Genomic DNA, 23,080 nt, shown 5'->3' with positions numbered 1-23,080 from the left:
AGGCTGCGCAAGTGTATATTAGTAAAACCTCACACCCTCTGCCTTGAGAGCTGCGCTGAACACGCGGTCAACAGCCCGGGCTTTTGGCCGTGTGGTCAGCGCTCTCGTGTCCTATTGTGAAGGTCCTGTGTTCGAGTCCCGGAGCGGCCAGTGTGAAGCAGGGCAGGTTACACGAGATCACAAATACAAGCGGCTGAAATGAGTTTCTTCCGTAGGGGGGTGGCTGGACTCAACCTAAGAGATAGGGTGAGGATCTCGGTCATCCAGGAGGAGCTCAGAGTAGAGGCGCTGCTCCTTCACATCGAGAGGAGCCAGTTGAGGATGCCGGATGCCTCCCGAGTGAGATGTTCAGGGCATGTCCAGCTGAGAGAAGGCCCCCGGGCAGACCTAGGACACACTGGAGGGATTATGTCTCACAGCTGGCCTGGGAACGCTTTGGTGTTCGCCCGGTGGAACTGGAAGAGGTGGCCGGGGGCCGGGAAGTCTGGCGTTCCCGACTGAGACTCCTGACCCCGCGACCCGGATTTAATCGAATGAAATGGAGCTGTCTTGTCAGACAGATTGCATAGAATGATAATGGAAGCGTTTGTAAAATGTTTGTAAATTGAAAATCTATAATTATAATGCTTTTTACTGTTTTGAGGACCTCGGGTATTGTAGCTTAAAACGTAAAAAAAACAGTTCAGGTTCCTGTTAAATTAGAAATTTTATTTTGAAGGGTTTCCCATTTTGACGTGTTCTGCCATTTGGACGGAACAAACAAAAACACAAAACAATCTATGTGACATGTCCCAAATTAGCATAAGATTCAATTGTTGTATTATTTAATTCATACCTTTTTGCACTTATTTGTGCGTCAACTAGGACACGCCCATTATGACGTGTCCGCACCGAGTCTCGTGACGGTGGTTGTTAGTTGATAGCATCCCGAACTCTTTTTTTCGTGTGTTTGTTTACTACATTTTGTTCTCGCATATGCAAGCTTTCAAACACGTCCGACAGCCAGCTGAATGAAGATGTTGTCTCGTTTGCTGAAGGAGCATCAGGCGAAGCAAAACGAGCGGAAGGAGCTGCAGGGTGAGTAGAGCTAAGCGCCTGTAGTCGTTATGCTAGCAGATGCTAAAAACATAAAGCTAAAGTGGAGTATTTTGGAGCTTGAATGCCTAAATAAATGCATGATGATATCCATAAATACGCGTGATAACGTCACACCAGATATTAAGACGTTGTTGTGTTTGGGTTTAATGGTTGCTTTTATAGAGCGGCGCAGGCGTGAAGCTATTTCCGCAGCCACCTGTCTCACGGAAGCCTTGGTGGACCATCTCAACGTTGGGTATGACTGTCCTCATAGTCGCTTTATATTTTCGTATGTGTTACAGTTACACCAGAAGCAAGTAGTGATGTGTGCATGTAGACTCTACATGCACTGTAGAGGTAGTTTAATGTACACAGCGTCGGTTCTGGCTTGAATGACGCCTTGGGCGGACCGACGCTGTGGTGCCCCACCACACACACACACAAATTTGCACTATTAGTTTCTCTTTAAAAAGACTATTTCATTGTAACTATATCAAGTTATATATTGCTACAAAAGATGTCAAATATAATATAATAATAAAACAAGCTAAATATTTCAATAGAACACAAATAGAATGAAAACCCCGGTTTGGTTTGATCCATGTCACGTGGTGGATGTTTGATGACGTCTGAGCAGCATGGGGGCGCTATTATCCGCATGTAGAGGGCGCCCGTCTGCCACACATCCTGACTTGATGAGAAAATGAGCACTGAACACAAATAAATGTTTGTTTTTTTTCTTTCCCCATCAAAGCGCCCCCAAGAGAATGGTGCCCTGGGCAATTGCACATATGGCCCAAAGCTAGAACCGCCACTGGATTTTCAGTACAAACAATAATATGTCTCGTTTTCAGAGTTGCCCAGGCCTACGTAAATCAGCGCAAGCTCGACCATGAGGTGAAAACACTCCAAGTGCAGGCTGGTCAGTTTTCCAAGCAAACTGCGCAGTGGATCAACATGGTGGAGGGCTTCAATCAGGCCCTGAAGGTAAAACGTCTCTCCATCGATGTAAACAACACAAACCCACCCTTAAGGTGTGCTCACACTAGGCCAGTCGTACTGTGCTTGAGTCCACTTCCGTTCACACCTAAAGTCCAGAATGTTTGGATAGTGTGAGTGCTCTGATCCGCGCTTGAGTTCGGTGCACGGTTGTAAGAGGTGGGCTGGGGCACAGCGCGATTGCATACACATGCTGGCACAAAATGTAGCTAGCAGAGTTGTCTTATCTATCGCCAGTTCTTAATGATAACCGACATAATTCAAAACAGAAATAAACAAGAATATTCCCATGAGTACATTAGTGAGAGTAATAAAGGCGTGTCATTTAATTGATGCAAATGGTCCTCTTGCAAGTATCAGTGTCAGCCGGCGCATTCCACAAGAGAAATATTCAGACCATCTCAAAATAAGACAGTAAGTCAGGGAAATTACAGTAATGAGTGCAGAAGTGATAGTCAACAGACCAAAGTATGAATGGTAAGTGTGCGTGCAGGACAGCAGAGGGCAGTGGAATCCAAATGGCCAAGTGTGAGTACACCCTTAGTTGCACTGGACTCTTTTTTTATAACAGGAAATTGGCGACGTGGAAAACTGGGCCCGCAGTATTGAGATGGACATGAGGACCGTTGCTACAGCTCTGGAGTACATACACAAGGGCCAGCTTCAGTCAGCACCCTCTTAGATGTGCTGATGACACAAACAACAGGAAAACATGAAAAGTACACAACAGTCACTGAGGGGACTGCAGAGAAACGTAGTACTACATACTTGAACACAAAATGAAAACCGGCAGCAACTGTTTGGTTTGACAAGCTGTTGTATCAGTAGAAAAGGATCCAACCTTTGACAAGTGGTGAGGACGTTTGCTTATTTATAAAACACTACTGAAAAACCAAACTCAAGCTGTTTTGTCTGTTTCATGCTTTAAAGCAGTCTACTCTGCAATCATTCTTGTCAGTATTAATGAATTGTCAATGTACAACAAAAAATGTAAAGTTTGTGCTGTGATTAATATTTTTTTAATAAAAAGAAAATTAAAAAACAACGAACCGGGCCTCTTTACTCAACTAAAATGTTTTTTTCATTGAAAACTATTCTTATAATTCTCAAAAGCTAAAAGTTTAGTGGTCAATAATTTGTGGAATGTGTAGAATGTGGTGTGGAAGGATAAGCCCCCTTCTCCCAGATCTCCTTGTAACAGCACACGGAATCCATGACCCCTCTCGCATTCACTGACATATATAATCTTTATAATAAAAGTGCTATCCCTCCTTGGCCCCAAATTACACTTTTTCCACCCAAAAATATAAGAACACCACCACTGGCTATTTTACCAATAATGGTTTCAGAGAACAGAGTGTAAAAAAAAAAAAAAAAGTCAATATTTTTCACAATTACCATCCAAGTTGAACTGAATGAGATTTGTCATTTGGTCGCGTTAATGGCTGTCACATGGCCACTGTGCGCCGCGCACATACACATACCTGCTGTCACCGATACGCTACCAACTATTAGCGGTCATGGCTGAGAAGGAAGAGGGCGGGATTTTAGGTTTGAATGTTAGCGTCCCCATTGCAATATCTAGCCATGACAGACAGCACCTTTAATGAAGGTAGAGACAGTCGAGTGGTTCAGACCAAAAGAATGGACAATATTGATGTTCGTTTTCACTTCCATGGTGATGGCTTTCCTTGTCTTTGGCATACTGCCACTTGGGAGACATAATGAAGTGCAAAAGTAAGCAATGTTTGTCCTCCGTCAGTGTTGCTGAGCAGGCACACGCTGTATTCTTCTGCATGTTCTCCAGCGAGTCTCGAGTTTACAGACAAAAATTAAGTTTTTAATGAATTTATCGGAGCACATTCGTAACCACGGAACGTTGTAACACGGAATATTGTAAGCCGAGGACCACATGTATGCCAGTAACACCTCACATTATGCAAAAACAGCTCACATTGAGAATGCTTGCTTGGATTTGAGGATAATTTCTTTCTAAATTCTTGTCAGACCACGATTCTGTCTTTCCCAGCAGATATTTACAGAATAATAGCAAAACTATTTCATAAATAAGGAGGTTGGCAAAATGAATGTATTTACATCAGGCCTATGTTTTAATCTCACAAAAGGCTTTATTGGCACGTGGGATTACAATAAGTATATTATATAAAAATCCTTATTGTGTTTGTTCACATAAAAAGAAAACTTTGCTGATCCCGGAGTCACTGAATGAAAGTAATGCAACACAATGAGAACTTGGCTTATCTCACTCATTGTCACTTTTAGCCATACTTTTCCTCAACGTGCACATGTGCATTAACCAAATGCTTATGGATTTGGGATTACCAATTGCAGACTTGTCTTAAGGGATAAAACGGCACCAGCTTGGGTGAAAGCCTCTTTTTCAGCGGCTTCCGTGAGTTAGGACACAAGCATAACTGCAGTGGGAAAGGCAAGAAAAACACTTCACTTCTCCACAAAAAAAAAGGTAGGATGAAACATTCCAAATGATTATACACTCTCTTGTATGCTATGTTTGTTGGACTTTTTCCATATTAACCACCTTGATTTAAAATCATTACACAGTATCTGTAATTGAATCATAAATCATAACTTATGTGTTTTCTTAACTTTTCTCAACTTACATGTTTTTTTCCCATGTATTTTAATTATTAACTATATATTTGCCATTAGCTAGAAGAAGAATTCCAATTAAAGTGGACAAACATTGTACAGGATAAGATTCAATTTATCAATTAAAATAATAACAACAGCCTATAGAATTATGTTTTTTTCTCTGAATAATAAGACTGGAAAGTAATTGGTTTCCAGCAGCAGGTAAGCAGCTCCGTCACGGGCATTACATTTGTACTTGCAAACAATGCAGCCCCTCCATCTCTCAGAAATGCCTTTCTTTCCAGTCTTTCGTAAGAGTATTAAGCAAAAATTTCTCAGGCAGCCCAAGCTGAAATGTACAACCAACAGCAACATCCTCACTTGTGTTGTTCTCTATGTAATGTCACCGAATCAATCAAAATATGATGAATTCATTGATGAATTACAGTTTTTCTACTCCCCCCCCCCCCACCCCCCCCCCCCCCCACCCCCCCCATCCATTTCAGAGCCTGGAGGCAACATGGAGTTTCTTTACAATATTTTAGGGTAAGAAACATTCGTCGCAATAAAGGGAAAAATGTGCAGGACTGATTTTTGCATTCGAGGCTAGTGGAGAAGTAGTTTACCAAATCCAGGAGATGGTGCTGTGGTGAAAAAAAGCATGCATTTCTTTAGTCTGGGTACATACCTGTGTTTTATATTTAATACATCCTAATGATTGAATTATGCCATTAATCTGTGTCAATAAGCATGTGTCATAATCCTTATAGATCTGTTTTTGGATTAACAACATAGTGTGTTTATGTTAAGATTATATTTATAGTAAGATTTTGTAAAAAACAAAAAAAAAGTGTTTAGTTTTGTGTGTGTGGGGGGGGGGGGGGTTAGGCAAAGCATATGGAGCATTCTGTTAGGTAAATTGCAAAAACGTGTTGAATCGCAGTGATGCCCCAAACAAACAGCCTATGGTTAAGGGTATGGTTATTGTTTATTTTCAACATGCATACAGGTTTCACAATGGCATGTTCACTGTTACAATTCCCAATTCCACATGTCCGAAAAGGAGTAGGAAGAAGCAGATCTTATTTAATCCTACCCCCTCTCTGTTTCACATCAACTGCTAATACATTTGTTCACTTCCTGTATTCAACATGCACTTTTTACTTTACTCTTCCATATAATAAAAGCAGTTGTTCAAAAAAAACATTTTCCCCTGTCGATATCCTGAGCTATACCATTCCCCATACCATACTTCTTGTTGAGTAGGCCCTTGCAACCTGGTAGTGATGTCAAATGTTATTGAATTGATGTAGATTTTGAAGTTGGTGCTCCAAGTACCTTGTATCTTTCCTTGCTTCATCAAGTCGTGTGCTTTCTTGGCGATGTCAGCATTGCGTTTTGCCAGATGCTCATTCATGTAGACCGGGGGTTACCAACCCGTTGATCGCGAGCTCCTGGTCGATCTTTGGGGCTTTGCCAGTCGATCGTGAGAATATTAGAAAAAAAATGTATTATTACATCAGTGCCCTCCCCTCCTGGAGAGCGACTAACAGACATTCATTTTGACCACTGAACACGCCCGTACGCCTCTCCGCTCTCCAGGTACACAACGGGCAAGCTCCAGCCACAAGGAACTAGTTGTAGGTATCACTGCACGCTACCACACGTAGTCCCAATAACCCTTTAAAACCGTTTTCTGCATAAAAGCTGATAATGTGAAGTATATGTTGTGGGATTTACCTATATTTGTAAAAACATCCTTGTCCTCTCCTCCTGCAGGGACAATGCTTGGCTGTACATCAGTGCCACCTTCACAGTGTTGTGGATTGCAGTGTGGCTTTACAGAGACAGCCTGGAGATCGAAGACTTGGCTGGCAAATATGTCTTTGTGACCGGTTGCGACTCTGGCTTTGGTAACCTGCTGTGTAGGAAGCTGGACCAAAAAGGTTTCTGCGTGCTGGCTGGTTGCCTCACGGAAAAGGGAGCTGACGATCTGAAAAGGATGACGGGACCGTACTTGAAGACTGTCCTACTGGACGTGACCAGTCAGGAAAGCATCCAGAAAGCCATGGAGTGGACCAAGAAGGAGGTGGGCGATAATGGTGAGGGATTATTTGGAGACTCAGGTTTGTCACATTTGCACGGCCACTTGTTGCTTAGGGCTCACTTATAACTGCTCCAAAAATTGTCATCTGCCGTCATGCTTATTTAGCTAGTAAAATAGCAAACTAGGGGAAAACAAAATTATTAATGGTTATGAGACTAATTATAATAAATACACATGGATTTTGCAGTTGAATTGCTGCTCTGTATTAAATATAAAAGACTTTACTGACTGACTTTACTCAACGGAGCACAGATCTCCACCAAGGCCTATGAATCCTTATTTGCATCTATACAGGAAGTTTGCTTAAGTGATATGTACAGTTGATTGGAATGATCTACATTATTATGTTATGCAAAGTTGCTTTCATTCAAAATGTGGCCATTGTATGGCCAGATGTGGCCAGATTGGGCTTAAATGTATGTTTTTCCTTCTTCACTAGGACTCTGGGGTATCGTAAACAATGCCGGCCGCTCGTTACCCATGGGTCCCACCGAGTGGATGAAAGTGGAGGATTTCCACAGTACGCTCAAGGTCAACATGAACGGCGTAATCGCCATGACGGTGACCTTCCTGCCCTTGGTCAAGAAGGCCCGTGGGCGCGTCGTGAACGTGGCATCGGTCCTGGGCAGGGTGGCGGCCAATGGTGGTGGTTACTGCATCTCCAAGTTTGCCGTGGAGTCTTTTTCCGACTGCCTCAGGTGAGGGGGGGCCTCTGCGTGTGACCAGGCATTAAAGCTCTTTGAAAGGATCTTAGGGCTCAGAACAATGGTTCCTTGTTGTTTGGACCAAATGCAATAATGGGACTGTGGTCACTACTGTTATTTTACTTTATTAAAAATTATTTAAGGGGTAGCTTGCTGACACTCACATGAACGCTTGTAGGATTATGTGAGGCATTTCTAGATGGTGGTGGTAAATACGGTTTGTTTAATTTACTTGAGATACTATGAGTCACTCACTAAAGTGATCCGTTCACTTCAGTCATTTGAGTCAGTGTTGCCCCAAACATCATCTGAATCCACAATCTTTAGGTGACTTAAGTCAGTGAACCGAATAAAATGAATAATCTGAGTCTGTGGTGTTTCCGGTGAACCCACTGACTTGAGTGACTGAACCACTGCAAATAAATCATCTGAGGTCGCTGTCTTTCAGTGAGTCTATAACTCACGCTGTGTACTAGCAGCCAGCCAGCAGCCTCAAAGTCTCCGAGTTACTGGAGACCTCAAACTCATGATTCCTGACTTAGTGAGAAGATTCTAATCAGGAACTCAGGTAATTCAGGAATCGACCAGCTCTAGTACAAGAGTGACCAACACAACTTAACTCATAGTGTCTCCTTTTTGAGGAGAGTATTGCCATCCCACAGTGGTGTGCGACCAGACCTGTTTACCAGCATGAGGAGATTTGTGCCAGAATGTTGAAGGATCATTTTGCTAGCAAGTGACAGGCGATCAAGTCATGTTAGTCAGTACAAGTCTACGTTATAACTGTATATTTAAAAAAAAAAAAAAAAAAAAAAGTCCAACAGCGATTGTTACATTGTCTGTCCACAGGAGAGACATCAACTACTTTGGAGTGAACGTGTGCATCATCGAACCGGGCTTTTTCAAGACCGCCGTGACCAGTCTGGAGCCCAATGAGAAGGAATTACATCGTTTGTGGAACCAGCTCAGCCCAGAAGTACAAGCCAGCTATGGGGATAAGTACCTCGATAAGTGTAAGTGTACTGAATGAAGTGTCCATTGTATGTATCTATGCCTGCCAACCCCAAGCGGCAGACTCTGGTCCAAATCCAGACCCAGCCGTCTTTCTATATGGACTGGGACTCTAACCACAAACTCACTTCGCATAGCTGAAGCTAAACACTTGCAGGAACAGACCAGAAGATGGCAGTGATAAGCACAATACAACTTACTGGAGCTTAGAGAATCTAACAGCAGCAGTGCAATCTAACTAAAAAGTCTTAACTGAGGACCCCTCAACTATAAAGTACGGTACTGTTTAAGCCACTTATGTGTCATGGAACAATGACATCTCAAGGTCACCTGTTGCAGACATCAAGATCCAGCGGTTCATCATGAATGCCATCTGCGACGCCGACCTCACCAAGGTGACCAACTGTATGGAGCACGCCCTGACCGCCATGTACCCGCGCACCCGCTATAGCGCCGGCTGGGACGCCAAGCTCATTTGGATCCCGCTCTCATACATGCCGTCATGGGTGGTCGACATCGGGCTCAAGCTGGTTCTGCCCCGTCCTTCCAAGAGTGTGTGACTTACTTCCCATTATGGGGGTGATGCTGTGAGGAGATGATTAGTTGTAGTTACTTATATTAATTACTGATGTATTTATAAGTTGCATTATCTCTCATGTGAAATTTACACTTGATCAAAATTCTAAGGTGAAAAATTCCAAGAATTTACATTTGGCACAGATAGATCTTCATGAGGTTCTAAGTAGAGTTTCAAAATGCAAAAAGCAGAAATGTGAGTGAGACACAATAAAATTTGAGTACGCAATTTATGGCAAACCACCATTTAAGTGAAATAGGCTGTTCATCAGCTGATCAACAGTTTAAGATCATAGCTAAAAAAAAACGACCCCCACCTAAAATAGAAATGAAATGTTCAAAAAAAGGACTCAGTAATGAGTAGCTGCACCATTAACGATAATCACCCCAAAAATGAGTCTTGGCATGCTTGATGCCAGTTTTGCCAGGAGACCAGTGGGAATGTTGCTCCAGGTGGAAAAAATGGCTTCACTGAGGGCCTCCACGCTCTGGAAGTGATGTCCATTTTTTTAAACTTCCCTTACCATTCATCCTCAAATGTTCTCAATTGAATTTCGATCAGGGGGACACGCAGGATGGTCCAAAAGAGTGACATGATTCTTCTGGAAGAAGTTCTTTGTCAAGTGGGCATTGTGAACCGCAGCGTTGTCCTGTTGAAAAACCCAGTCATTACCCCACAGATGAGGGCCTTCAGTCATGAGGGATGCCCCTTGCAACATCTCCACACAGCCACGCCCCTGCACCACCCGAAGCTCCATTGTTCCACTGAATGAAAAAGCACCCCAGATCATGATGGCGCCCCCTCCACTGTGACAGTAACATTGAAAGCCATCAGGACCATCGAGGTTGCATTTTTTTCTCATTAAAGAATAAAACTTTCTTCCACCTTTCAATGTTCAATGTTTGGTGCTCTCATGCAAATTCCAAATGTACAATTTTGTGGTGTTGAAGGAGACGAAGACTTTGAAGATGTGTTTTGTTCTTAGGCCCTGTCCACATGGGAACGCTCCTGAGATTAAAAATAAATAAATAAATTTCGACCACACTGTAAATAGTTGAATCCAGATGGGAACGGATCACTGAGTGAAAACAATATAATACACAAGGCAGCACCTACGTGTGGCGCTGTGAACAGAGACAGAACCACATGGTACATGGTATAGAAGAAGAAAGGGCGCGTGCGCAAAAGTCCGTCGTCTTCCGCTTTCCAAGGTTCATCTAGACTTACGACAAAGTGGAATTACATGTGCGTCATTTTTGGAGTATAGGACCAGAAAATACCGGGAGAATGTCGACTGTGGTGAGTCATGACACTCGAAATATTCAGACATTATGTTGGCTTGTCGTCAAAGCTCAATTCTGGCCACATGACGGCCACGCATCGTTGACGTCATGGCTTTTAAAAAACAGCAGATTGCTCATCAATAAGGAAACGACGAGCTGGCGTTTTCAGATTTTCCTCTGTAAGCCATTTTCAAAAAATGTCATTTCGGGCACCCAGAATGCTGTTTCTGTCTGGATGAGAGGGTGAAACGATAAAATACTTTGCCGTTTTGACCTGAAAACGTTTTCGTGTGCATAGCCTCTTAAAACCCTTCTGTTTCAGATGCCATCTAATGGTTATTGGACTGCACTCGGCACCAGTAACAACCAAGGGTTGGCCCGTGTCTCGACGGACAGCCAATGGGATCCTCCGGCTCAGGGCCAGTGACACTTTTTTGGGTCTACCACTTGACTTTCTTTGTTCCATAACCCTCAGGATCTTTTAAGAAGTAGTCTTACTGCGTCCAAACTTAGCAGCAACAGCGCACTGCAAGAGACCTTGCTTATGCAGCTCAACAATCTGACCGCGTTCAAAGAGAGAAAGCTTTTTTGCCTTTGCCATCAAGGGATACCTGACAGAAAATGACACTGAATCCAGATTTTGCCTTTTAAAGGCTGTGGTCTTAAATTTTTGATAAGCTGATGAACAGCCAATTTCACTTTAATGGCTGTTTGCAATAAAGTGCATGTTGAAGCTCTACTTAGAACCTTCCTAAGATCCAACAGTGCAAAATTTTAATTTTTGCAATTTCTCAGATGGTCTTAAAAATTTGATCAGGAGTGTATTTCCTTGATTTATTTAGCAAAAAAGGCGCTATTCAATGTTCAGTTTGACATTGTTGTGCCTTTTTTTGCCATAGTATTTATGCTCCTTCATCTTGAGCGTGCGTAGTCAAAAACACCAAAATAAAGAACATGTTTTCAATAAACCAGCCGTGTTGAATGCAAGTGCTATGACATGAAGGGTAGAGCATGTCATTGTATGTTAAGGTGAGTTCAACTCTTTGTTTAAGTTGCTGTACAACAAGTAAGACGACAAAAAATGTTGATTTTAGCTTTAAGTTAAACCAGCAGCTATGGTAATAATTGAAATCATTTTTTGCATCTTCTTCCGCTGTGAAACACACGTAAAACAAGATGGCCGCAGCGCTCCGTACACACGAATGGAGAGGCAAGAGTGAGCAGGGATACGACGTGAGACAAATGTAACGCAGAGCTATTTGTGAGGTCTGATTTTTTTGAGGAGGCTTTTTCATGATGCAAATGTATCACTTGTTTGAACGCATATTATTTTGAGAAGCCAAACTATCTACTTAAATGGCCCCAGCAACTAAGCGGAACTACATTCCTTGTCACGGAAATCCAACCAGAACTGGCCTCGCAGGACCAAATGGGGGATTAGTCACAGTTGATATAGCCCATTGCTGATGGGGATGTCATACAACTTCATGTCCAAAAATCCGACCTATCCCTTTAAGTATCAGACTTACAATCTCATCTACTGTAAGGAGTTGGAACGACAAGCCACAACCACATCCGTCCATCCATCTTCTATGCCGCATATCCTCACTAGGGTCGCGGGTATGCTGGAGCCTATCCCAGCTGACTTTGGGTGAGAGACCGGGTACACCTTGGACTGGTTGCCAGCCAATTGCAGCGCACACCGACAAACAACCATTCACTCTCACATTCATACCTATGGACAATTTAGAGTCGCCAATTAACCTAACATGCATGTTTTTGGAATGTGGGAGGAAATCTGAGTACCCGGAGAAAACTCATAAGTGCCCAATAGAGATTTCAACCCAGGTGTTCCAGATCTCGTACTTTGTGGCTATCATGCTAACCACTCAGCTAGTGCTGCTGAAATAATACAACCAAATAAAATATAAAATATAAACATTTATAACAATATTTATATAAATTTAAAAAATATAAAAATATATCAAATAAAATATCAAATAAGAAAATATATAAAAATAAAAAATTCTAAATAAAAAATATTAAACACACATCACATCTACATACAATCCCATTATAATGTGTTTGTGTGCTAGAGAGAAATCTTTTTGTGGTGATCCAAATCTTATTTGTGGCCAGCTGCCACAATTAAATGAATGTACAGGAAACACTGATTCTGTATCAAGTTACTGTATAAAATTACTCAACCTTAAGTTTGAGGACATTGCGGTTATTAAGTGGCTGTAGCAACCTGATATTAAGCTTATGTGACATATTAAATACTATGAATGCACTGTGAAATCTCACTTTAGTAGCAGAATCTGTTCTCGTTATACTTTCTGTTTTATTGATTGAAATGAAGCAGCCATATCATGGTGTGTGAAAGGCCTCTCAGTGCTAAATTACAACATTTGGTAACACAATAATGAATAATGCAATCAGTCATGCATAGTTTCACTCTTGTACAGGTCTCATATTTAGTCTTGTTGATAATATTAATCACAGCATATACAATCTATCACTGGTTTGAATTGAGTTCAGTTGAGGCAAATTGTCAGTGTCTTTGACAAATTTGTACTGCTGCATTATTGATGGTGTATAGCATTGACCTCTTCTGACTTCCTTCTCAGGTTCCAGTCAGAAAAAGAAACAGACGGCAGAATTTTTGCCACCGGATACTCCATGAGAGAGAAGGTTGATTGGACAGTTTGGATTTTGTTTTATTTTTGTAATTTGTTTCTTTTTTTTTTCTTAGCAAAAATAGCATGTGTTGTAGGTCTGTCTTCTTAATTTTATGCCCTTTGCCTGGGAGATTTTCACAAAAAAATGAAACAACTGGATTGATATTACTGTACGTCGCATTTTTCAGTGCGTTGGATGATTTCCCAGCCTCCACTAGATGGCACTGTCCCTCAATCAAACAAACAACTGAGCTGAAACTAACCCCAAGACGTATGGCTTATTAGGGCGACATTTGAAAAACAAAATGTACGAAGATATTAATAATCCGTCGTGCAAAATCAATATATGCAGGATATTATTTTACCTGAGTTTAACATGATGGCCATTCGGAAACAGGACGTCCTGCCTCCTGCCAAAATAACTGTTCAAAATCCGGAAGTACGTACACTTGGTGCTATTACAGCGACGGAAACGTTAATAATTACGTTGACTCAAAACCAAGGGTACTTACTGTATATCAATATGCTTGTAGTATTCTTGTAAATAAGGAAAACTGTAAGTTCAGCAACTCATGAACATATACGTTTATAGGACATTTATTCAAATAAATGCTGCAGATAGAGACAACTTTATTTTCTAAAAGTGTAACATTAATGCCGTGAGCAATATGTATTAATGCATTACATCAACTAGTTCTTGGCACATGGTGGCCATCTTGGATGCTCCCTGCCTGCTAATGACCTACCATGTTTAAAAAGATGCCATAATTGACCCCAAAAGAGTAACTTTATTCCATCGTTTTACTTTAATCACACATGTAAGGTTTCACAACACCGTCTTAGTTAATTGTTCGTGGAGCTACTGGTGTTTTACTGCTAATTAATCCATAAACGTTCAAACAGTCAGCTGCCTATGCTAGCTAGCAAAGTCAACTATCAACACGTCAAATGAGGAGAAAGGCATGAAAGAATGTTGTGGAACATTTTATTCTGATGGCGTTTGTAGATGCTATTCAACCCATTATCTGCGGAAAGAGAAGACAAATTGATCATTATGATGCAATATCACACAAGTAGATGATTTCATGAAGCCAAATGCCCAAAACTGGATATGAAATGCGCCATTTACTGTCTGTAGTGTGACAAAGTGACACTATTGAATAAAAAAGAACTGTGCTTTTTCTAGTTAAATACTGACGCTGTTCATCCAGCTGATGTAAGCAGAGACGCGAGTGAAGACGGTGGGCTTCCTGTAGGTGTTGCAGCCAGAGGACGACACAAAGCTGGTCACGCCGTGCACAACCCACTTGCCGTTAACGCTGCAGTTCAGGGGTCCGCCGGAGTCGCCCTGTGGAATCACACAAAATCAGTCATAATGGCCTGTCTTTTCTTTGCAGTTTGATGCAAGGCTCTCAATTCCCAGATGGAGCATGACTGTGCAAGTCACTGTGCTGTTTAAGCACAAGTTGGGGACACTGTGGATGACTTGTGCCCTTGCAGATAAAGCAGTTCCGACAATTCTCCCACAAAAATAACTTCCTTGACAGCAAGAGGTCAGCTCACTCAAGGCACTCAAGTCTTTTCTTTTCTGTCTACAATCAGAACTTCACTCTTGCTGTCTTCACTGCAGGGCGACAACGGGATAAACTTCAAATCTGAGGGCTCGATTAAAGCATAATATACACGATGAGTCTGTCACCTGGCAACCGGAGTCGCTGCCGCCACCGGCACACACCATAGAGTCCTTCACCGTGCTGCCCCACCATCCATAGCTGGAGCATGTCCTGTGGTCCACCACGGGCAGGTAGGCCTGCTTCAGCTGAGCAGACAGCTGACCTCCAGCTGGACAACTCAGTGGAAAAACAGCATTCATTTAGTAAGAAATCATACTAAAACACTTTTTACAAACTTGTAAATATAGTTTATGGTAAGTATAAAAAGTATATAATAAAATATGAAATCCTGAAATTGTGACTTTTTGCCACAAAACCACTGATTTTTGCTACATTTTTAAAGCAAGGGTAATTAGTTCAACGTTAAAAGCTTTTTTAAGCGACTAAATTAGAAATAAATCCTTCAATGTTGGCACAGTGAGGGCCGTCTCTCCCAACATGCAGAACATGCGCTGTGCGTATGGCCACACAATCCCAATGCTTGATGAAAAACATCAGTGAGTCATAAAGTGTAAAAATAATGGGCTTTTTTAAAACAGTGGTATGTGTATGCTGTACATTTTACCCGCATTATTATGTACTTGTAAATTATTACCAACTTACGGTGAAAGAGATGTGTTTTCTGCAGAAAAAAAATGCCTATTTTTGGAGAGAAATAAATAAATAAAAAAAATTTTTGGGATCAGAAATCCACAAATTTGTGGGCTGGTGAATGCTGAATGGCGAATGCGCATGATAATCATGAAACCATGATAATCAACAGGAATTTATGGGCATTTGGGTCTAGGGTCATAAGGAATATGTTTATGCCATCCAACAGTTCCGTTTTTTGTTTTTCTATAAATTAGCTTGATTAAATTACCACTCACAAATAAACACAAGTAAACAAAATAATAAATCATACATAATAATACATCATTACAACAAAATGTATTTGATTAATCTCCCAAAGAAAGTGTCCAAATGTCAATATTTCCAAAAAAGTTGTGCCTAAATAAAATGTAAAAAATGTGTTGAAATGCATGTCAAACCAAATTTCCCAAATAAAATCATAAAATTAAAAAAATACGTCATTGAAATGATATAAATTGTATTTTCAGAAAAATCTTCTTGTAATTACGGTAAGTTGACTGAAAGATGAAAGCTGACTCACTCTGTGTGCGTCCCCATCCAGTGATGTAACAGGGGTTGTTGTGGGGCAGGACCTGATCAGAGGGGGGGAGGGCACCCAGTTGGACGTAGTTGTTGAGGGAAGCATCAGAGGACAGACGCAGGAGAGCGATGTCCCACCTAATGGGAGACCCCCATTAACCATAACTGCTAGTTTGTCATACAAATGTGCCACGTTCTCACACAAACAGAAAGCATTTGGATGGTGCATTCAAGGGACTTCCAAAAGCACACAACTGACCCTCCAGCAACATTGCTTGGGTTCCACCTGGGGTGCAGGTAGACGCGACTCACGCTCATGTACTGCTCTCTGCCCTCTTGGCTGTTGATGTTGTGATCTCCCAGAACCACTCGCCAAGTCCTGGAGCTGTTGCAGTGCAGATTTAAAAAGAAAACGTATAGTTTATAGTAGGGGTGGCCCGATACCACTTTTTACCACAGGAACCTTCCAGGAACTCCAGCTTCCAGGGACTAAAATTTCCTTGCAATTTGGTGTAAAATTGTATTAAAATAGCAGTGGCTTAAATAACTGATGTTGTGGCTCACCTTTCTTTTTAGCACTAGCTGACTGTAAAAACCTCTGTGCACTAGGGACACCAAACGTCTTGAACGTGTCCTGTCCTGTTTTTTTTTTTGTTTGTTTTTTTAGAAATTGATGAAAATGACTTTTTATTGTGTTTCATTGGGCCATAATAGTATTAGGGCACTCTGCCGCATGTGACGTAATTCCTGAGAGGCTGCCGTGCGGGTGGCTTTTTGAATTAGTGTTGCCAGAAAGCCAAAGATAAAGCAAAAGATGCACAAAGCTAATCCTCTAACGCTTGCCGAGTTGAAGTATCGTAAAATTGGGGACATCATGCATAACGGTGGTTCAAATTCCCAAATTGTTCCGACTTCAGAGGGCACATTTCCCAAAAATATTGGTTGGATTCCAAAGCTCAACATGTCAGCTGTTTTTTGAAAAAATTTTGATACACGGAATTTTTTTTTCAACATTCTTCCTTTGGAATTAGTTGTTCCTTATAGATAGTATTTTGTAACACAGTGAAACCCTGTTTTTTGTCATTAATGTGTTCCAAAAGGCCTGACAAAAAACAAAACGAGGCAAAATTTTTGTGAAAATTCCAATCAAATGTCACAGTCCCTGACCAAGGGCCGAGCAACCCATTCCACTATGAAATAATTTAGTGAATGAAATTACATTTTACCAAGGCTCAATTACTGTGCATTAAAATTCACTGATAAGAACAACTATTACTACATCAAGTTCCACTGCACAACACTTTGGGGTTACGTTATGGGAAAATCCTTTTTTTAACACAGTAACAAAATACACTTACATTTGCAAAAATCTTTACAGTGCAGTGGGATTCATCATTACTGAACTGAAATCAATAAATATGCCATGTCATGAGCACTTCTGCATGCCATAAAACTATTTTTTTCATGTAAACTTCATTTTCCTGTCTTTGTAACAAGAATGTAGACATTTTCGGCGTTATTTTCTCTCCCTTCGTATCACTGAGCGATGCCGCTTGTCCATTGCTTTGCATGTTTCACAGTGCTCTCACTTTAGCTTTCTTGCATTGCAGCGATTGCCATCAAAAAATCCAAACTATGCCTTTAAAGCTGCTGCTGCTGATAATGATGATGTGTGTAGCTCTCACCGGTCGACACAGTGTGCGGCGGTCATGACCCATCCTCTTTTGATAAGAGTTCCTCCACAGGTGTGGTAGAAGTTGCTGCCAGATTTGTATTGAAGAGAGATCTAATGAAACAGCAGTAGGTTTGGGTTAAAAAGTGTTTTACAGGAGCAGTTACATGCGCTTTTAATCTTTAACACCAACAAAAAAAGATAAGACAGTGCCAATTTTCAAGAATTGAAAATTAAAAATTTAGAATGGGACTCAAATAAGAAGATATAAACAAACAAAGTAGTGGCCTTGCGATTGAACCTTGTGGAACACCACACATGAAAGGCATAGGTAGCTACACCAACTGATAATAATATTGTTCTATATATTTTGTCTTTCAAAAACAAAATGTACATTACCTGCCAGGGCCAAGAGTTGGGTCTGGCCACCTCGCCTCCAACAACTCTCTCCTCTGCTTCATCATCCTCCAAGAACCTGGGCTGGGGCTCCAGCTCAGCCAGCACTAAGCACAGCAGAGGCACACCAAACAGTAGAGTCAGCCATCGTGCATTCAAATGAGGGTGGGAAGGAAGAAGCAGACAAATCTTACCCAGGGCGGTGAGAGAGGTCAGCAACAGAAACCTAAGCATGTTTGCAGTTCTCCAAAAGCAATGAGCACTTTTTGGTCCTCTACTCTTATAGTCACTGTCCAAACGCCATCTGTGTGTATCTCACACTTATCACCATACAGGCGGAACATGGGTATTCATTTATAGAGGAGCTGACTGAGCAATCAATCCAATTTTTCCACTTGTGACATAATAGTGAACGTCTGTGGCTAAAAAAAAAAGTGCAGTGCAGCATATAAACAAAACTTTAATGTTACCTTTAATAGCACAACATAAAAATAGCATTGTTCAGCATGTTTAGCATGTGCTTGTTACATTAGGCTTTTTTGCTTAATTTTTCCACTTTCGTTGGGTTTTTGTTATTTTATTCCTGCAATAAGCCTTGTTCCTCAGATGGCCCTTGCGCTACACTTTGGACAACCATGCTGAACAAAAAGAACATCAAGGCTTGTCTCAATTTTGCCAGAAAACATCTTGATGATCCCCAAGATCTTTGGGAAAATACTCTGTGGTCTGACGAGACAAAAGTTCAACTTTTTGGAAGGTGTGTGTCCCATTACATCTGGCGTAAAAGTAATGCCGCATTTCAGAAAAGAACATCATACCAACAGTAAAATATGGTGGTGGCAGTGTTTTGGTGGGAGCTTTTTTGCTGCTTCATGACCTGGAAGACTTGCTGTGATAAATGGAACCATGAATTCTGCTGTCTACCAAAAAATCCTGAAGGAGAATGACCTCAAGCTGAAACCAAATTGGGTTCTGCAGCAGGACAATGATCCACCATCAAGTCAAATGGCTGAAGAAAAACCAAATGAAGACTTTGGAGTGGCCTAGTCAAAGTCTGACCTGAATCCTATTGAGATGCTGTGGCATGACCTTAAAAAGGCGGTTAATGCTCGAAAACCTTCCAATGTGGCTGAATTACAACAATTCTGCAAAGATGAGTAGGCCAAAATTCCTCCACAGTGTCGTAAGAGACTCATTGCAAGTTATCACAAACACTTGATTGCAGTTGTTGCTGCTAAGGGTGGCCCAACCAGGTATTAGATTTAGGGGGCAATCACTTTTTCACACAGGGTCATGCAGGTTTGGATATTTTTCTCCCTTAATAATAAAAAGTTTCATTTTAAAAACTGCATTTTTGTTCAGTTGTGTTGTCATTGACTAATATTTAAATCTGTTTGATGATCTGAAACATGACAAACATGCACAAAAATAAGAAATCAGGAAGGGTGCACTAACCCTACCCCACTGTGTATATTATATATATATATACAGTATGTATATGGTTATACCATGTATCAAGTTTGGTGCTTATAAAGTGAAGCAAAGCAGATTAAGTGTAATGTGTTTTGGTAAAGTTGGACCATCTGTGCAATTTGGGTTTTAGAGAAAGTAAAAAATAGTTTAGGCTTTCCTTTTCAAAAATGTATTAATTTCATGAAATACGGTGTATTATTACAAACAAAATAATTCAATTAAAATGCCTAACAGGAAAGAAGTCATCAGCCAGAACTACGTGAATGACCTTTATTTTGTTAGAATTCAATACAGTGGACCAGAGGACCAAAGAAATGATGCCTTTGCTCCATGTGCTGCTTCTTGAACTTGTGTGTTTACATCATGATCTGCAAACAAGAGAAAATGAAATAAGTGAGAAATACAATGATGTGACATATCATAGCTGCAGGACGCCACTGACCGAGTCCATCCATTCGATGTAGGCAGACACTCGGGTGAAGACGGTGGGCTTCCTGGGAGCATTGCATCCCAGGCCGGAGACAAAGCTGGCAATACCATGCACGTAGTACTTTCCATTCACCAGGCAGTTCAGAGGGCCACCTGAGTCACCCTGAGGTAAAACACCAAATCCAACAGTTGCCTTTCTCTTTCACTTTGCTAGTCATTTTGTGGTGATGTGTGGATTTGTATTTTGCAGGGCACTCACGTTGCATCCAGACTCAGAGGCACCACCGGCACACACCATGGAGGTCTTGATGGTGCTGCCCCACCAGCCTGAGCTGGTGCAGGTCTTGTGGTCGACCAGAGGAAGGTAAGCCTGCTTCAGCTGAGGGGACAGGTTGCCTCCGGCTACAAACAAAGCAAAAATATATAAATGAGAAAAACAAGGATGACATAAGGAAGTATAGCACGACTAAGGATTAATTTACTGGATGTGCGTCCCCATCCGGTGATGTAGCAACGGTTGTTGTGGGGCAGGATCTGTCCGGAGGGAGGCAAAGAGCCCAGCTGGACGTAAGAGTTGAGTGTGGCCTCAGAGGACAGACGCAGCAGGGCGATGTCATACCTGCATCACACATCCTTTGGTCAGAACCACATGGAAGAACTGCTAGAAAGGCAGACATTTTTCATACACAATTAGACAGTACAGGTGTGCCTAATATTGTGGTCTGCATATTAGCATTCTGTGAGATTAATAATAACAAAATCCTCACCCGCCAGCCACACTGTTGGAATTCCATCTGGGGTGGATGTAAACCCGACTTACGCTCTTGATCTGCTCTCTGCCGTTGCCGCTGTTGAGGTCGTGTTCACCCAGAACCACACGCCAGGTCCTGCGGCTGTCATGTTCAAAAGCAGAATAAAACAACCACCAGTCAGCATCAACTTGTTAAGGAGTTAAGTTCTCCATTCAGTTGTAATATAATGTAATGTGCTATAATGTAATGTAATGTAATGTAAAGTAATGTACTATAATATAATGTAATGTGCTATAATATAATATAATATAATATAATATAATATAATATAATATAGGCCGCACGGTGGCGTTATTAATGAATCAACTTAAAAAAAAAAATATATATATATACATTTAATTTAAGTTTTAATTTAATTTAGTCTCATTGATGAACCACAAATGTGTTCACAACATTGCCGATATAATGGAAATTAAATTAGCAATTCAAAAAAACGCCATTTAAATAGAGAGGTGTATTGTATTATTATGTTTTTAGCGAAGTGGTTGGTGCCTGGCCATTTCTTTGTTAAATAAAGCAATATAAGTGGTTTAGATGTAATACCACTATTGTGTTACCATGTTACCTGTCCACGCAGTGAGCAGCTGTCATGACCCAGCCTTTCTCAATCAGGGTTCCTCCACAGGTGTGGTAGAACCTGGTGCCAGACTTGTACTGAAGCGAGATCTAACAGGAAACAAGCCTTTGAAATACAGTCATTTTATTTCATGAGCAGTTTGTTTCATTACATTACCTGCCAAGGCCAAGAATTGGGGCGGGCCACCTCGCCTCCTACAACCCTCTCCAGGCTGTCCTCCAGATACCTGGGCTGGGGCTCCAGCTCAGCCAGCACTGGTTGGAAAACATAATAAACTATATCACAACATGATACAGTATAACAGCACTCCCTTTAGGCTCACTCAGCGAAAAACCAGTGAGGCAGCAGACTGAGGGGGGGGGGTCTTTCTCTTACCCAGGGCTGCCAGAGTTGTCAAAACCAAAAACCTCAGCATGTCTACGAAGTGTCACCAACGTTTCTGCAGAGGAGCGAAGGTGTTTACTGCTGCTTTTATACCTCAGCTCAACCTTCAGCTGTGCACCTGTTGACTGTCCCACAGTGTGTTATCACACTCCATTACGGCACACCTCAGAGAGAGAATGAGGAATGCCACGTAGACTGTATCACTGCACGACATGAGTCACAATGAAAACACTTTATATGAATTTGATAAGAGTCCCACACAGCTGTTTTAAGACTTTATGCATTAAGTTCAGAAGTATTTAGACACGGTGTTATTTATTTATGTTTTTTTTAGAATGTTGACTCTATACTCCAGCACGATGGATTTGAAATAAAACAACCAAGATGTGATTAAAGGGTAACCTTTTAGTTTTAATTTAAGAGGCTTCACAAAGACATGACATTTACTGTGCAGAAGTGACAGCCATTTTTGCCTCCATTTCAGTGATATAGTAGAACGTGTTTTTTTGTTGTTGTTGTAATTTTAAGGCCCAAGTGAAGGCAGGGAAGGCCTACTATTGAACCCTTGACAATGGAGGTACTTGATATAACTTTTAAATAGTAAAAGCTGAATTATTGTGAGACCTCTTAGATTAAAGCTGAGAGTATATACGCCAATGACGCCTTAATTGGTTTCTTTAAAATTCATTATGGTGGTGTATATTCAAAAATCACACACCACAAACAACCAGTGGACGAGCAGCTAGTCACTAGCTGCTTTTTAACCGTTATATTTTGCTATTAAAACACTACATTGTCCCACAAAAACATTATTTTCCATGACAACACAATTGCAATTAAAACATTCCATTTTACACAAAATTTTGCTCTTAAAATACGATATTATGCTATTTAAACACTACAGTTTTCCACATATAATGCTACATTTTGCTTGTTAAACACAACATTGTGCTATTAAAACACTATTTTACCAGGACAACACTACATTTTTCTATTAAAACACTATATTTTACCACAAAAATGCAACATTTTGCTATTAAAACACTACGTTGTGCCACAAAAACCGTTGCATCTGGGCATGTTGGTGTTGTGTCGACAACCCCAGGATGCAGAGAGCAGGACCCAAGTGCAGGTAAAAATTTTTATTTTATAATTGCAACAGAGTAGGAAAAGGGATCTGGCTACAAAGCGCAGTAACACTCTGACGACCACTGACGCTACAGGCTAAAATAAATAATGATGATTGGATTGGATGGACATCATACCACACCAATATTATTGACGCTAATAAAAGGGCGAGCAAAAAGGAGGGGTGGGGGTAGCAGCAGGTGCGTCAAAACAGAAAGGTAAAACAGGCAAAACACAGGGCGGAGCAAAAACAAACTGGACTGGTTGCCAGTCAATCGCAGGGCACATATAGACAAACAACCAATCACACTCACATCATCCCTATGTGAGTC

General features: G+C 41.2%; 4 protein-coding genes across 6 annotated transcripts; 2 read left to right on the top strand and 2 right to left on the bottom strand.

Annotated features, from left to right (window-relative positions):
* The first annotated feature begins 759 nt into the window (after nucleotides 1-759).
* Nucleotides 760-3,100, top strand: bloc1s1 (biogenesis of lysosomal organelles complex-1, subunit 1). Of its 2 annotated transcripts, XM_054784261.1 has the most exons (4): nucleotides 760-1,077; nucleotides 1,261-1,333; nucleotides 1,932-2,064; nucleotides 2,648-3,100. In XM_054784261.1, exons 1-4 carry the CDS (start codon nucleotides 1,011-1,013, stop codon nucleotides 2,756-2,758), a joined length of 384 nt encoding a protein of 127 aa, XP_054640236.1. In that variant the 5' UTR covers nucleotides 760-1,010; the 3' UTR covers nucleotides 2,759-3,100. The 2 variants fall into 2 exon arrangements, with proteins under 2 accessions (XP_054640236.1, XP_054640234.1); XM_054784259.1 differs by having other exon boundaries at nucleotides 1,932-3,100.
* A 1,242-nt stretch (nucleotides 3,101-4,342) lies between these two features.
* rdh5 (retinol dehydrogenase 5 (11-cis/9-cis)) lies at nucleotides 4,343-11,432 on the top strand. The gene is made up of 6 exons (XM_054784257.1): nucleotides 4,343-4,561; nucleotides 5,196-5,235; nucleotides 6,469-6,791; nucleotides 7,236-7,494; nucleotides 8,350-8,513; nucleotides 8,851-11,432. The coding sequence occupies exons 2-6, from the start codon at nucleotides 5,210-5,212 to the stop codon at nucleotides 9,069-9,071; spliced, it is 993 nt and encodes a 330-aa protein (XP_054640232.1). The 5' UTR covers nucleotides 4,343-4,561; nucleotides 5,196-5,209; the 3' UTR covers nucleotides 9,072-11,432.
* Nucleotides 11,433-14,023: 2,591 nt separating this feature from the next.
* On the bottom strand, nucleotides 14,024-18,224 carry LOC129186756 (elastase-1-like). Its single transcript, XM_054785353.1, has 8 exons — nucleotides 18,140-18,224; nucleotides 17,949-18,052; nucleotides 17,563-17,663; nucleotides 16,137-16,262; nucleotides 15,879-16,015; nucleotides 14,752-14,894; nucleotides 14,251-14,400; nucleotides 14,024-14,077 (listed from the first exon to the last, which is right to left on the bottom strand). Exons 1-8 carry the CDS (start codon nucleotides 18,177-18,179, stop codon nucleotides 14,066-14,068), a joined length of 813 nt encoding a protein of 270 aa, XP_054641328.1. The 5' UTR covers nucleotides 18,180-18,224; the 3' UTR covers nucleotides 14,024-14,065.
* A 1,450-nt stretch (nucleotides 18,225-19,674) lies between these two features.
* LOC129186755 (elastase-1-like) lies at nucleotides 19,675-21,679 on the bottom strand. Of its 2 annotated transcripts, XM_054785352.1 has the most exons (8): nucleotides 21,612-21,679; nucleotides 21,393-21,490; nucleotides 21,225-21,325; nucleotides 20,615-20,740; nucleotides 20,330-20,466; nucleotides 20,107-20,249; nucleotides 19,861-20,010; nucleotides 19,675-19,786 (listed from the first exon to the last, which is right to left on the bottom strand). In XM_054785352.1, the coding sequence occupies exons 1-8, from the start codon at nucleotides 21,649-21,651 to the stop codon at nucleotides 19,775-19,777; spliced, it is 807 nt and encodes a 268-aa protein (XP_054641327.1). In that variant the 5' UTR covers nucleotides 21,652-21,679; the 3' UTR covers nucleotides 19,675-19,774. The 2 variants fall into 2 exon arrangements, with proteins under 2 accessions (XP_054641327.1, XP_054641326.1); XM_054785351.1 differs by lacking the exon at nucleotides 19,675-19,786 and having other exon boundaries at nucleotides 19,837-20,010.
* Between the last annotated feature and the right edge of the window lie 1,401 nt (nucleotides 21,680-23,080).

This window comes from Dunckerocampus dactyliophorus, chromosome 8 (assembly GCF_027744805.1).
Source record: "Dunckerocampus dactyliophorus isolate RoL2022-P2 chromosome 8, RoL_Ddac_1.1, whole genome shotgun sequence".
Classification (NCBI taxonomy): domain Eukaryota; kingdom Metazoa; phylum Chordata; class Actinopteri; order Syngnathiformes; family Syngnathidae; genus Dunckerocampus; species Dunckerocampus dactyliophorus.
The sequence above is the reverse complement of the archived record's forward strand: the minus strand, read 5'-3'. Positions and strand labels throughout refer to the sequence as shown.